Source organism: Tamandua tetradactyla, chromosome 10 (genome assembly GCF_023851605.1).
Source record: "Tamandua tetradactyla isolate mTamTet1 chromosome 10, mTamTet1.pri, whole genome shotgun sequence".
Classification (NCBI taxonomy): Eukaryota; Metazoa; Chordata; class Mammalia; order Pilosa; family Myrmecophagidae; genus Tamandua; species Tamandua tetradactyla.
In genome coordinates, this window is record NC_135336.1 from 84665296 (window position 1) to 84681595 (window position 16300).

Below are 16300 nucleotides of genomic sequence, written 5' to 3' on the forward strand. Positions count from 1 at the left end.
TTAGTGTTGATTGAATAACTGAGTGTTATTCACTCAACTGAGTGTACACCAGGGCCAGGAATCTTGGACCACCATCTTAGAATTCTACTTACCACAGCCAGTTCTGTGTTTTCCTGGATATTAGGTTACCTAGTGTTTCCATTTGCTAAAGCTGCTGAAATGCAATATACCAGAAATGGATTGGCTTTTATAAAGGGGATTTATTAAGTTACAAGTTACAATACTAAGGCCATGAAAATGCAAATTAAGGCACTGATGAAAGGATACCTTCACTCAAGAAAGGCTAATTCTGGGTTTCTCTGTCACATGGCGATGTCTGCTGTCTTTCTCTCCCACCTTCTGGGTTCATATGTTACTTACTTCTGTATCTCCTGACATCCGTGTCCTGGATTCATCTTTCTGTACTCTGTGTCAGATCCCTAAGCATCTCCGAAAGTCCGTATCTGCTGTCTTCATTGGATCTTGTCTCTTTCTCTTTCCGTGAGCTCCTTTAAGGACTCCAGTAAACTAATTAAGACCTACCTTAACTGGGCAGGGTCACAACTCTGAAAATAATCTCATCAAAAGGTCACACCCACAATTGGGTGGGTCACATCTTCATGGAAACAATCTAGTCAAAAGGTCCCACCCTAAACCACAGGGCAGTATCTACAAGATTAGATTAGGATTAAATGAACTGGCTTTCCTGGGGTACATAACAGTTTCAAACCAGCACACCTAGTAAACTCTAATTGACTTAAGCATTTTCTGAGACCAGAATAACCCTAACTTTTGGTGCAGATATTCTCTTGGCCAGTTGTAGACAGAATGGGATTTCAGCTTAGTACTAGGCCTGAAAAATATACTTAGATTTGATTTCTGTTAAATACAGTTCATAGTAAAGCATTAAAACCCTAGATGAAGAAAAAAGTAGAACTCGTTTATCCAAAAAAAATAGACATTGTATTAATTAAGGTAAAGCTTGTTGTTATAACAGATAAGCCCTGAACCCTCAGTAACTTAACATAATAAAAGTTTCTCACTTAAGTGAAACCTAATAGTTAAAGAAGGGATGGTGGGGCAGAGGGAGGTGATGGAACTCTACTGCTCTACTTTGGTCCATCATAAAGACCAAAGGTGATGAGGTTCTGACATCTTCAATACATGGCTCTCCAAGGTCACCATGGGAGGATACACCTTCTTGGAAATGGAGGAAAAGAGGGGATGAATTAATGAAGGAACGTATAAAAGGTCTTTGTTTCAGGCCTGGAAATGGCATATATCATTTTTACTCATATTCCACTAGCTAGAACTCTTTAATCTGATCCTGTTGAGCTGCAAGGGAGCTAACAAACTATAGTCTCATTGTAAGTCCTGGAAGAAAGGAAATTGATTTATTGAACAAGTAGCCAATCCCTGTTGCAAGTGTACAATGAGTATATTTTTACCCGCTGTTGAAGTCCTTGTTTAATTTGTAAATAACTGATATCACTTGACTTTCAATCATTCAGTGGCTCCAGCAGTTCCAACGTGTGAAGTACCCAATTCTGCTCTGAGTGGGAGGGTGGTCGAGCTACGATGTCAAGAAAAAGAAGGAAATCCAGCTCCTGAATACACGTGGTTTAAGAATGGCATCCGTTTGCTAGAGAACCCAAAACTTGGCTCCCAAAACACTAACAGCTCCTACACAATAAATACAAAATCTGGAACTCTGGTAAGGTCATTTATAACATTGGCCTAATAACTGTCTTATTGCTTGAACTAAAAAATTATTAGAACAAAAATGATGGAGACTAGAAGATGAGTACCATTGCTTGGCTAATTGGGAAGAGAAGTGGGTAGCCAGGAAGACAGTGGTACCTGCACAGAGAAGTTATGGAAAAGAGGTGCCACAGGAGGTGAGCGCACAATGCAGAGAGCTGGGGAGTGGAGTACACAAAAGCCCACACCAGTGACCTGAAGCAGGCCAAGCCAGATTCATGATGATGGATCAGGCATTTTGCTGCACTACCTTCCTGGCTTGGAGAGTTAGGTAGGGTAGTCTCCCATTCATAGGACCAAGGATATGCAAGAAAGCTCTTGAGGAGGCTCTGACCCCATTGCTAGCTATGAGAGAATAGCTATAGTCAACCCATGGTGGGATGCTTGTGTCGTTTAACATGCGTGATTCTAGATCAACAATTGACTCTGACTTGAGTATCCATTGCTTTAGACTTAGCCCAGACTTTCTAATTGTTTCCTCCTTTAAAATATCCTTATTGAAAGGCCTTTCTTAGGAATATTGAGGGGAATTATATATAAGTACTTTAAAGTTAATGATAATTTATTTTTTATTTTATCGTCTGTGACTTTTGGGGATGGGGTGGAAGTAAAAAAAAAATCATTATGCTTAAAGCTTTTTCTTTTTAATCAGTTAAGCTAATATTGCATACCAGTTTAAAAAGGTCTAACTTTTTAGCAATATAAACTTTAGTGCCATTATCACAAAAATCCTAAAGGCAGGGTAATATTATAATAATTTGAATGATTTTTAAAAGGAGGAATGATGTTTGCTTTCATAAATCATACCAGTAGATGTGACTATTTCTTGAGGAAGGCCCCATGGCCTTGGCCCTTTCCGCAGTCAGCTGGAGCAGTCAGCAGGTCCAGCTGATTTTATACTGAGAAATTGGGCAGAAAACTTGCAATCACACTTTGCTATATTTACTTTTCAAATTTATTTTTTCTCAGAGTAGGTGTTAAAAACTGAAGGCAAGGCTGAAATGATTCTTTCGGTTCGCTAAAGCTGCTGGGGTGCAATATACCAGAAATGGAATGGCTTTTTAAAAGGGAATTTAATAAGTTACAAGTTTATAGTTCTAAGGCTATAAAAATATCCACACTAAGGCATCCAGGGAAAGATACCTTGATTCAAGAAAGGCTGATGGGTCAAGAACACCTCTGTCAGCTGGGACGGTACATACATGACTGGCATCTGCTGGGGTCTCTGGCTTCTGGTTTCAAACAACTTCCCCAGGAGCATTTGCTTTCTACATCTCCAAACTTCTGGGTCCCATAAGGGCTCTGTCAGCTTTGTTGGCATCAGCTTTTCCAGAATGGTTCCCTCTTAAAGGGCTCCAATAAGCAACCCCAGCTTGAATGGATGGAGACACATCTTCATGGAAACCAGCTAATCAAAAGGTCCCACCCACAGTTGGGTGGGTCACATCTCTATGAACACAACTTAATCAAAATGATCTCACCCAACTATTGAATCAGGATTAAAGAACATGGCTTTTCTGGGGTACATGACAGTTTCAAACCAACACAATGATATAGATGTACTTTTCTCAGCTAACCTCCAACCTTGAGGTATTTTGTGAAGGCAGCAGGATTGAGCTAGTATGGGTCATTTTGTGAGAAATGAACAACAAAGTTCCCAGTTTATGGGTGACAAGGGCTTCCTTTTAATTACTAGTTGTAATGTGCTAGAAGGTTATTTTTTATTTGGGTCTAATTCATTGTTTATTTTTAATCTTGGCCCTGATTTCATGCTGAGTATTTTCAAAGTGTTCTGGCTTTGGGGGAAGTGACAGATGATTCCATAGAGTGAAATAAGTAAGGAAAAGCTGTTGATCCCATCATGTTGAAATATATAGAAGAAAGGGGGTATGGGTGGTGGGTGAAGAAAATTGAAAGAGGAAGGGGAAGAAATAGATCAAATCCATGGTGCTCCTCAGAAGTTCAAGGGTTCCATGGATGAGTGGGACTAAACATTACAGTATTGAGGCTGTGACAAGGACACTGAGAAACACTGAGCACCTGCCTCTCAGGCCTTATTGTCCTGGCAGGATCTTCTTCTTTTTTTTTTTTTTCATACATGGGCAGGCACCGGGAATCGAACTGGGGTCCTCTGGCATGACAGGCAAGCATTATTGCCTGCTGAGCCACCGTGGCCCCTGGCAGGATCTTTTAAGGTGTCCAAGACACTCTCATTTCCTTCCCCTTCCCCCAACCCCTTCCATTCTCTCCCCTCCTCTCCCCCTCCCCTTGTCTCAGAAAGGGGATAAAACTACTGATAAAAGTAAATAAACCTTTGAAATCAAAGTCCGACCTTTCAGTTTCTTTGCCAGGGAGTAGAAGGAGCAAAGGCTAGGCTTTATCTTTCCAGAAATTCTGGAGCCAATAAAGTTTATAGTTCTATAAACTACACTGATTAATATACTCATAGGCCCTAGGCTACATCCTGGTAGTAACTCTAGCTCTTTAGAAGAAGTGTTAATTGTGCACTGCTGCAGTGACAAATTTGTAACTTTGGGAAATACAGTCACCCTTTTAGGTCAAGGGGGCCTTCATTTATATAAAGATGGGGTTTGCTAGGAATTAGAAATAGCTGTCATTTAATACTATAGAATGTTATAAACTCTAAAAAAAAAGTTCCCTGTCTACCTAACAGTACTCCCTGCTCGCAGTGATACACTAAAAACAAACTTCCCAGCGTATACTTAAATCTGTGTTGAATTAAACAGGAGGTCTAGAGTTTGTAGTGGATTTTTGAAATTCACAGAAAAGATATAAGGTTGTATGCCATTAAACTCGAATGACCAACTTTATGCTATAATTCAAAATAAATGGCTAGTTTGAGAGTCTAGGTATAGTTTAATGCTTAAAAAGTACATTTTTTTCCCCCTCCACAAATAGCAATTTAACCCTGTTTCAAAACTGGACAGTGGAGAATATTCCTGTGAGGCCCGTAATCCTGTTGGACATCGCAGGTGTCCTGGGAAACAGATGCAAGTAGGTAAGCATGAAATACCGGAAAGAACAAATGGTTTGCACTTAAGGTGTGCTAGCATCTGTGGGGGTGGGGTGGGGGTGGAGTGGATGGAGGGAGCAAGGGGTCAGAAAGATTTGAGTGATTTGAAGGAAAAAGAGGAGAGAGTGTTTACAATTAGGCTGACACTGTATACTGCTTTGGAGCAAATGTGCTGTTTTTAAACCATCTCCCAAAGAAGCCAAGAATATTTAACATTACATTTAACACATTTTTGAGCTTTTCAAACAGCTGTTTTTAAAATATGTTCTTCTGTTGGCAGCTCAAGTATAGGAATCTTTCTTTCAAATGAAAGCTAAAGTTGTACAGTCTATAAATTCCTCAGGGTCAAAAAGGCTGTCAGGGAGTTCAAATCTAAATCCTCCACTTGTTAGCTACATATTCTTGGGCAAGTTACTTAACCTCTCTGAGCCTCACTGTCACTGTAATGCAACTTCATGAAGCTGTTGTAAAGATTAAAATAGTCAACATTTGAAAAGTGTTAGAATAGTACTAGTACACTGTTGAGCACTACAGAAGCCTTAGCCATTTTAGTTGTTGTGGTTGAGTTGTTGTTATTGTTCATTTTTTTAATCCCCGAAATACTGAGCTTATACTCATCCTACAGCAGGTTCCCACAAAAAAGATGTGTTAAATATAGTTATGTGCTAGGTGGCTACAAAAGCTGCCAAAAATTGTATTTCACAAAATGAGCTTCTCAGAGTTCAATACAAATAGAGCTCGAGAATCTTTTCTAGCCTATATGCATTGCAGAGCAGAGTGGTTCATTTTTTCCATTTTATTTTTAGTGACTTGTTTTAATTCTTCCTTGTGTGAAAGCTGAGTGTTTTGCAAACTGTTGTGTAATAGAGAGGGATGCACGCCAGATGGCACTGGGAAGGGCTACTCCTTGAAACAGAAAACTGAGGGTTCCTCTTAGTTTAGGGACTGGTCCTCAGCTCTGTGGGGTCAGAAATTCAGTGCAATTAGAGGTGTGCAGATATGCACACTCATTCACATTGTTTATGTACAACTAAACAGCATTTAAAAAATTGTATTAGAGTTCATGATATTCTAAAGTATAAGATTCTATGGTATGTTCGAATTTCCACAAACAGATTTGAATTTCAAGTCATTTTCTTAAACTCAGGGATGTATATTATGGATTTTATCCACCAGGCTCAAGTGCTGACATTTATAATAAAACTCAAGCATTTATTTAAAGTATCAGGAATTATTCTTCTCAAAGCTGCTTTGGGGATATAATTAGAAAAAATTCATCAGACCATCTTAAAAAACTGATGTATTAGAAAAATTTGTCAGAACATCTTTAAACTTTGGTACATTAATTCATTTTTCCTAACTTCATTCATTCACATGCTCTCCTCATGGTTTTTACCATAACTTTGTACCACCTGAACTATTTTTATTTATTTTTTCTTTGAATTGACCAGTTTAATTTAAATGCCTACTTTAGCCTCATTGTAAATTAAATCTGTGAAGTCATGATTGTGATAGACTAGTAACATTTTTCCTAGCACTTCGTTAATAAATGCAAAGCAACTGAAATATGAAAGTTTTACCAGTACAACCACTTTAATTTGAAAATGATTCCTACATTTTTAGTCTTTCTGGTTATGATTTGGCTTAGAAGTTAAAATTAGTTTGTTCAAGGCTCATCCATTGATCTAGGTATTTCATATGAACCTGGATTCATGTCCGTGGTTTGGAATTTACTTTTGAGATATTTAAGAATTCATGGATTCCCAAGTACAGTTTTCTTTGTGAATGATTAGTCATAACTTGTTACCAAAGCAGAATCTGTTAAGTGTCCTAAAGTTTAGCTTATTTTTGTAGTATAGGAGTAAAACAAATGATGGATTTGCTGATTGTTTCTAGGCTGCCTCATTATACAACTCCAAGAGAACCCATTCATACTTCGCAGGTTAACCATTCAGTTATCTGTTAATAATGGTACCTTTCTTTTATAGTGGACATTTTTTTTTCCAAAGAAAAAAATACAATATTTTCACACGTTGCTGAGGCATAATGTGGTTCTATGATTTGCTCAATATCTCACAGTAAATGGCAAACAGGATGAAAACAACTATCTCTAAATTACTCTTCTTTAATCTTTCATTTTATGGAAGAAGAGAAAAGAAATTTTAAGTTAGTTTAGCAGTTACAGGACAGATTTTGCCTTTAGTTTGACTCTTCATCGATGTCAAATTCATTGGACAGGTTATTTTGTCAGATAATAGCCCTTAGGTTGAACCCTTCAGAGGTGTCAAATTCATTGACAACTAAAAAGGAAATAGGAGGTAAAGTGGGGGTGTCAGGAATTTAATTTAGTTATTGCTTTAATTTCATCATAGATTTTGATTACTCTAGGGTTTTCCCCTCTCTGCTCTTCTTGTGTCTAAGTAAATAGCTGACCTTTTGTTAACACCCCTGATGCCAAAGCAAATATGAGCTGAGTTTATACAAAACAATTGTTAATGTTTTCTACTTTGTTCAGTTTCAGTGCCTTTCAAAACATATTACTTAACATGTTTCCTTTGAAAATAAAACAGTTAATGTATCTGAGAAAATTAGTAACATTTGGCATTGGGAAAGAATTCCAAGACCAGAAAAGTTTTATGATAAGCAGGCTCAAATAATATTTCCAAAAAAAATTCCCGAAATGTGCACTGCTTTAAAACATTTAATTACTATTGAGAAAAATGCTATAAAATATTTTCTCCAAGTTGTTTAATCATATGCTAATATATACTTGCTTTAAACAAAAAGATCCTTTGAGAAATTGCACCCTTAAAAAGTGCAGGTAATTTACATGATGTTAATAAATGGAAGTTTCTAAATAACAGGAGAGTGTGAGTGATGAAACCCTTGTGGGTAAGGTGGAGAAATGGGAACCAAATAAAACTATGTTGAGATGGATTCACACAGAATTGAATCCCACGTTGGAGCATGCCAATACATTGTATTATATGAAGGAAGGTTTCTAATAGCCTATTTCATGGATCTTTCCTGAACATTCATCATTTTATTAATTCATTGAATGAAGGCATTTTGGGTACAGTTTCCCATTTGCAGGAATATTAAGCTAAGATGGTTCATAATCTAATTCTTAGGCCACAGAATCAATATCTGAATCAATATCTGAAAAACCTCAAACAGGTAACAGGATAGTGATTTCAAAATTGGGTAAAAAAAAAAGTCTGAATTTATTAAGATAAAGGAGATATGATTTAATAGCAACATGAAAAAGCCTTAAAGGATATCATTTATATTTAACTCAATGAGATGGCAGTTTAAATAGCATGTGTATGTGTGTGTGTGTGTATATACACACTCAAATATTTCAAGAAGGAAGATATTTCTGACATTTTGTTTTACAGAATAATAGTGACATGATATTTATTTGGGTTGAGTGAGGTTTTCCATTATTTTTGAAATTGACACAAAGGATTATACAAAGGAGATTTTAAGCAAAAAAAAAAAATTTGAGGGAGGTGAGAGTCTTAGTGGAAGACTTGAACTCTGAACTTCCAAGATTGTTTCCATTCTCATATTTAGGCCTATGAATTATTACATCTCCAAATGAATGCAAACAAATACCCATAAATTTTACTTTTGGATCATAAAACTTTTTAAAATGTCAGATTCTTGCAAACTTAGTTCTATTAATAGATGAATGGTTTTCAAAAGCCTGAAACTATCCATGTATATGGTATAGCTATGAAGGGATACTTTTTAAATTTCTTTGGTTTTAGAAATTTGATGTGAACTTACATGCAGTGTGCTTTGCCTCCCAGATGATCTCAACATAGGTGCTATCATAGCAGCTGTGGTAGTTGTGGTTTTAGTGATTTCCATCTGTGGCCTTGGCGTGTGCTATGCTCAGAGGAAAGGCTACTTTTCAAGTAAGTGAATTTCACCTTTCTTGATCTTTAGTTTACATATGAGACACAGTTTCTCCAAGAAGTTCTAGCCGACTCTGGGGAATATTTTCCATTGATTTTCTGTAGTAGAAAATGCCCAAGATGACATGCAGGTGGATTATGAAGCACCTAGGGAGAAAAGGGAGATCTGCCTCATTGCAAATTTCCAGGGAACACAGCAGAACACATTCCTAGAGTGTTGCAGTGAGGTAATGCTGAGAGTTGGTCAATGTGGACAGATATTTATATGTGCATTTACACATATTTAAGATCTTTTTTATTTTTAAGGAAGGAATCATAGATCTGAAGATGAAAACTATTGTCTTGTTTTATGATAAGACATTTTCTCAAAACAAATCAGTGAAATGTTTTATCAGTGTAGAATGGTGAAATGTTGATTATCAAATTTAGCACAACTATAATTGAGTAGAATTGTTCAGTAAAAACTAGAAACCTACTGCGTTAGCTTTGCTGCTAAATGAGGTTTTTAGTTTTTTGAGTTTCAGGTTTCCTTTAGTTTTCTACGGCTGCCATACAGATTGCCCCAAATTTCAAAAAAATGTACTCTGTCACAGTTGTAGATGCTATTAGTCCAAAATGAAGGTGTCAACAGGGCCATGCTTCCTCTGAGGGCTCTAAGGAAGGATCTTCCCTTGCCTCTTCCTATCTTCTGGTGGTTCCTGGCAATTCATGGGTTCCTTAGCTTGTAGCTGCATCATTCCAATTCCATCTTCACATGGTCTTCTTCTCTGTGTCTTTTGTGTGTTTCTTTCTCTACTTATAAGGACATCAGTCATCTATAAGAAGATGTCCTTTTCTTATACAGACATTTAAGGGTGATTTCACCTTAGACACTTAACTGTCTGCAAAGATCTTATTTCCAAATAAAGGTTACATTCACAGGTACTAGGGGATAGGGCTTGAAGATACCAATTCAACCCACTACAGAACTTTTGTAACTCTAACCCCTCCATTAGGGTTTGATGTAAATGGATAGGATTTTTAAATAATCTTTTATTCTCAAAATACATTTCTTCACCCCAGTCTTTAAAATTATTCAAGAGTTCAAGAACTGCAGAACTCCAAAAAGTCCATTGACCCTGGTATATAAAGCAGCTTTTTTTGATGGAATAATAAGTTTATAGCATGGACCAACTGCTGTACAGTGAACATTGATTCTGGAATTGAGCTTTAAAAGTAATTTCTACTAAAATAAAACTTTAAGGGCTTTCTAGTAATACCTATAAACTACATATTATATATCATAAAATGTCTCCTTGTAAGTAGTTTCAAGGAGATTCACTATAACTAAGAATAACTGCTCTGTGAATTAATTATTTTGTATATAGTGTTCCAATCTAGTCCAGTGTAATGTAATGTAATTTTAATTAATGGAATCCAGCTGAGTCCACCTACTGGTCACCACTGAAAGTACACACAGATAAGATAACTGATTCAAAATTCTTGTCATTGTTATCTATACTTCAAAGAATACCTATTTGAGTATTTTCAATGCGGACTTAGTAAACAAATTTTTCTTAAAATACTAAATTAATTAAATAGTTGACTTGGATAATAGGAATTGATTGGCTAACAATGTTAATTAATTTCACCTGGCAGAAAACCTATTCAAGATCATTATTTTCTTGATTTTGCATTTAGAACAGGTGTTGCAAACTACAGCCATGGCCCAAATCTGGCCAGCCATCTATTTTCCTATGGCTCCTGTTACAGTTTCCTTGGCTTCTTGAGCAAGTAACATGTAATGGATTGGCTTAAACAATGGGCATTCATTCGTTCACAGCTTTGAGGTCAGGAGAAGTCCAAATCAAGTCAAATCAAGGCCTCATCAAGGGGGTACTTTCTTCTTGAAGACTTACATTCTCGGGCTGGCTGCTGGTGATCCTTAGTCCTGGGCTTCTCTGTCACATGGCAAAGTACATGGTGGCCTCTCCTGGCCTCCCCTGGCCTCTCCCTTCTCTTATAGATTCTGTTGACTTTCAGTTTCTGGCAGCTCCATCTGTGACTTTTTCTATATGTCTGAATTTCAGTCTGCTTATAAAGGACTCCAGAAATAGATTGGCTTCTCCTGATTGATTTAGGCTACCTCTTAACTGAAGTAACTTCATCAAAACATCCTACTTACAGGGGGGTTTACACCCACAGGAATGGGTTAAGTTTAAGAATGTTTTTCTGGGATATTTAGCTCCAAACCACCACAGCTCCCAAGTTAAGATTGGTCTTGATGACTATTTGCAATCAACTTGATGATAGGGAGTATTAACTGAGAATCCCCAAAAAAGAAATGGCTTTTCCCAGAACGGTTCCAATCTTTTCATGATAGACCTGTATTATAAGAATTTGTACTTGGTTACTATCATTATATTTTGAGCCTCATCAATAACATTTTTGGAAATTTGTATTATCTCTTGTAAAAGTACCTATCTGATATCCTTGACTTTGCTTGCTGCCTTATAAAGACTAAAATATTTGCCATTTGGCCTTTAAAAGAAAAAATTCACCCATTCCTGATTTAGAAGATACAAAATGCCAGCTTTAAGAAAAGGAAAGTAAGCTAAAACTCATTTTTATATGAGTCTGGGTCATACCTCATCAACTCCTGCATTAATGATCTGTTCTTATTTTCTTTTGTAGAAGAAACCTCCTTCCAGTAAGTATGCTTTTAAAAATGCATGTCTTTTGTCCTATAGCAATTCATTTAATGTTAATCATCTGTTTAAAAAACAGAAGTATGAATTTGAGTTATTTGTGTAGGTTTTATTCTGTGGAAAATTAGTGAAGTTTGAGAAATACATTCTAATTCTAGTTTTCTGTCAATTTGTGAATGATTGATTACCTAAAGAAGAAATAAGACCAGTAAATTTGATTTCAGACACATTTCCAAAATGCTCCTTTAACAAACGTATTTGTTGTATTTCATTAAACTAAAAATTGTCAAATAAAATTTTATTTTCAGTCACATTTTTCATTCAGCAAATATTTATTGAATACCTATTTTATGCCCAATACCGTGCTATAGAATGTGGATACAACAGTGAATTAAACAAACAAAACCATCTGCCTTAGGGAGCTTACATTCTAGTAGAGAACGGCAAAGAGAAAACAGATAAGTAAACTAAAAAGTGTATCAGATGGTGATAAATAATATGGAGAAAAATAAAGCATGTAAGAGGGTAGCAAATATACAGGATAGGAGTAAATAGTAACGTTTTAAATAGATGATCAAGGAAGCCGTCACTGAAAAGGTGATGTTTGAGGAAGACTTGACGGAAGTGGAGGAGCAAGGCATATAAATATCTATGGGAAGAGTATTAGAGCAGAGGTATGAGAACAAATGAAAGATCCAGAGGCCCTGCATGCACGAAGTATATGAGGAACAGCAAGGGGTCCAGCGTGGCTAGAACAGAAAGAGAGAAGTACAGAGAGGAAGAGATGAGTAACAAAACTAGTCAGGGGCAGATTGTGTGGAGACCCTTTTAGGCAATTTTAGGGACTTAAGTTCTTGTTCTGAGAAAGGAAGTCAGTGGAGGGTTCTGACCAGCAGGGTAGCATCATATTACTTAACTTTAAAAGGCTCACACAGGCTGCTCATTTGAGAACCAACTATGAGGTGGCAAAAGGTGGAAGTGTGGAGATAAATTAGGAAGCTATTGCAATAATTGAGGCAAGAGAAAATGGTGGCTGGGACCAATGTAGTAGTGCTAGAGATAATGAGAAATTCTAGGGTTCAGGATATATTTTTCACAATGTTCTGATTGGTTGGATGTGGGTGTCGAGAAAAAGAGAGATCAAAGCTGGCTCCAAGGTTATGAGCAGGATGGATTACCATTTATTAAATGTGAGAAATTTTAAAAGGATCGGGGTTGGGAGCGAGGTGGTTGGAGAGGTCTGGAGTATTTTGTAATTTTAATATTTGAGATATTTGTTAGAGTTCCATGTAGAAATACTTAGTAAGTAACTGAATATATAAATCTGGAGTTTGGGAAAGTATCTTAACTGGAGATAGAAATTTGTAAGTCATTAGTGTATGAGATCTGTGTAAGTTCCCCAAAGTCCTCGATTTACATGCCCTTGATTTGTGGCTGTCCTTTTTATATGTATGGAAATGGCAGACCTAACTTTGGGCTGCTATGGCTTCAGATACCTTGTCATCCCCTAAGTCTTTTGAAGACTTAGCTGCCATTAATTCCCTGTTCCCGACTTCCTGTTCAACTCTGGTCTCTAGGTCCCAGTACTAGTCCAAGATAAGATCCAAGTTATAAGAATAAGCAGCAGCAAAGGAGGTGAGTTCAGAAAAGCAGTTTGGGCCTGATTGTGTACTCCTTCCTCCTGCCCCAGGCAATTGTGAGAACTGCTTTAATTGACTGAAATGGAAAGTTAGGGGAGGATTTTGAGCATAGAAGGGACATCATCTTACACAAGGGGAAAGGTTGTGATTGCTGGGATGAGGGGGGTTTTTCTTCCCTTAATCACAATGCTTCTATCAACTCATGTGGGAATCTGGTGGCAATATCTTTATTCTTAGGTACATCTCCTCCTAGTCCTCAAATCCACAGTCCATAATATTTGTTGAATGATAAATTGAATACCTGGAACCCCAGCAACCATGCAAAACTTTTTCTCCATGGAAAAAATTTAATTTTGATATTATAATATGTTAAATACTAATAAATTGAGAACTGTCTCTGGTTTAGTCTACCAGAAATCTTTAGTACACTAACCCTAGGTTACATTTAGATGCAAGGGTTTTATGCATAGCTTTCCCTGCGAATATTGCCTATAAATAGAAGAGGCTCAATTATGGTTGCTGCCATTTTGTTCTACCTGGCTAAGATAAATATTGATATTCCTACTGCACAAATGCATGGAGTAGTATTAACTAAAAGAGGATCTGTGTTTTTCAGAATTGAAAGTCATAATCTAGAAAATGCTGTCTTTTGTGTTTCACAACAGGAAGAATAGTTATACATCCAAAGCTACCACAATGAGTGAAAATGTGAGTAACTTTTACATATATTTATGGAAAATATGTGTTCAGGGAAGAAGGCTAGGAAGCAAAATAATTCTTTGGAAGTGGTGGATTTTTCCTTTGTATTAATATCTACCACTGGTATTTTAGAAGGAGCTAAATAAATTTTAGCTTCCTTTGTCTGTCTGGGATGGCATGATAAAAACACCTGGCATTTGTCGTGTATTTATAGAAAGTGATCTTTACTGTATCATTATTTTTCTTATGAGGTTTTCTATTATTATTCTGCCTCCTTAGTATTGCTAGGTCTGGCATTATCAGCTCCATTTTGTAAATGATGAAATTGAGATGCAAGTTTTCACAGGAAAACAATGGTGGAGCTGGGACCCAGGTCCCTTGCTTCCTGGCAACTTGACCAAGCAATTGGTTAAGATCACTTCCAGTAGATGTGTGGCTAATCAGAGCATTTGGAAATTTTAGGGATATGGGGTATCCTTTGTGTTATGGATTGAAATGTGTTCCCCCATAAAAGATATGTCCAAGTCCTAACCCCTAGCCCCATGAATGTGATCCTATTTGAAAATAGGTTTTTTGAGGCTGTTGTTAGATAAGATGAGGCCAACCTGGGATTAGGATGGGTCCTAATCCAATATGAGTGGAGTCCTTGTAAGAAGAGGAAATTGGACATAGACAGAGACAGATGCAGGAATGCCATATGAAGACTAAGGCAGAGAACATGATGAATTCCTGGCAAGTCACCCCAGAAGCCAAGAGAGGCAGGGAACAGCTTCCTCCTTACTAGTTTCAGAGGGAGCATGCCCTATGGACACTTTGACTTCAAACTTCTAGCCTCCAGAACTGAGAGGCAATAAATTTTTGTGTTTCAAAGCCACCCAGTTTGTTACAGCAGCCCTAGGAAACTAAGACACTCTGCTATTGCTGAAAGGAGCCATAAGTTACTATAGTCTTGGCAGCTCAAAAAAAGAACAGAAATTTATTCTCTCACAGTTCTAGAGACTTAGAAGCCCCAAATCAAGGTGTCCTTACAGTTCATCCCCTTAGGAGGCTCTGGGGAGATTTCATTCCATGCCTCTCTCCTACCTTCTTGTGGCTACCATCAACTCTTGGGTTTCTTTAGTTAAAGCTGCATAACTCCAATCTCTGCCTCTATCTTCACATGGCCTTGTTCTCTCTGTGTCTCTGTATTTCTGTATCTTCTCCTTTTCTGTCTCTTATAAGGACACTAGTTCATTGGATTTAGGGGCCACCCTAATCCTGAATGATTTTATCTCAAAATCCTTACCTTGATTATATTTGTTCCAAATAAGGTCACTTTCTGAGTTTCCAGATGGAAATTATCTTTTAGGGGCCACATTTCAACCCACCACAGATAAGATATCCAATCTTGGATTATTTGTTCAGAAATACAGTGGAGGTGGGTATGCTGAGTTATTAGGGGTTTAAGCCCTTCTTTGCAAAATGGAGCGCTGGTTCTCAGAATTCCTTAGTCCTATATAGCAGGGGTTCTCTTAGATTTCAGTAGATTGTGGGTTTGGAGCAAGGGTATCATTATTTTAAATAAGCTTCTTATGTGATTCTTATCAGTGTCACTGATATTTAAAATTTTTGTCAAAAGTTAGCTTTAAAAATCACTGTGTGCTCCAGATCATTATAGGAATCACCTTATTCTGAACTTTACTGTCCCTAAAAGCATATTATTCTTTAATTAGGGAACCAACTACATGTAACTGCATATTTTCTCCTACTTTTATATGGAAAGTACTTCTTGAATGTGGAATAAAATATTCTCATCCCACCAAACATTAAGGAGACACTTGGTGGCTAAGGTGGCAAAACAAAGAAAGGTCTTTATCTTTGTCTTCTTCTCAGTTACCCTCATCAGCTGAGAGCTAAAGTCACTTTGAGCAGGGTTTCTCAACTCAGCACTAATGGCATTTTGGGGTTGGATATTTAGCAGCATCCCTGGCCTCTCCCCACTAGATCCAGTAGTACCCCCACTCCTCTCAGTCATGACATTCAAAAATGTGTCCAGTCGTTACCAAATGGCCACTGGGAGGTGGGGAGGGGGCAAAACTGCCCCTGATTGAGAGGATCTCAGGCTATTGAGAAAGAAGGGGTCACACTGGGTCCCCACTGATCTGAATGAAGTGCAGTTTCTTAAGACACTAAATTGAATCCACAAGATATACTCTAAACAGCTTAGAAGTTTTCACAGAATCCCAGAATTAATCCAGTCACCCAGAGATTTTCTGAACTGAGACCAGGCTGTGGTCAAAGTGCTCTGAACTACTCTGGGATTCAAGCCTCAAGCTGTCCTCGATTGGGATCCACATGTTGGGTTTGACAAGGTATGTCAGACAGCCCCTGGCTATGTTCATGATGAGTCTTGAGAGGGAAATAAATTCTTATCAGTATTTTAGTGGGTCATAAGTTCAATTAATAGGCTTTGTGTTTACACTTGCTATCCAAAGTCGGAAGTGAAATACAGGAGGAATTAGATTGTACCAATAAATTATGTGGTCACTCAAAGTGATGGTTTAGGACCAAAATTGTTTCATCTATCTCTCTTTGCCT

General features: G+C 37.4%; 1 protein-coding gene across 3 annotated transcripts in view; it reads left to right on the forward strand.

Annotated features, from left to right (window-relative positions):
* JAM2 (junctional adhesion molecule 2) overlaps nt 1-16300 on the forward strand; it is an 86728-nt gene that overhangs the window by 56284 nt on the left and 14144 nt on the right. The window contains exons 5-10 of one of the 3 annotated variants that reach the window (XM_077118770.1): nt 1491-1693; nt 4660-4759; nt 8590-8697; nt 11371-11386; nt 13690-13732; nt 15933-16074. In XM_077118770.1, coding sequence (XP_076974885.1) covers nt 1491-1693; nt 4660-4759; nt 8590-8697; nt 11371-11386; nt 13690-13732; nt 15933-16070 — 608 coding nt within the window. In that variant the 3' untranslated portion in view covers nt 16071-16074. The remainder of the gene's footprint in view (nt 1-1490; nt 1694-4659; nt 4760-8589; nt 8698-11370; nt 11387-13689; nt 13733-15932; nt 16075-16300) is intronic. The other 2 variants (XM_077118772.1, XM_077118773.1) reach the window with 2 other exon arrangements.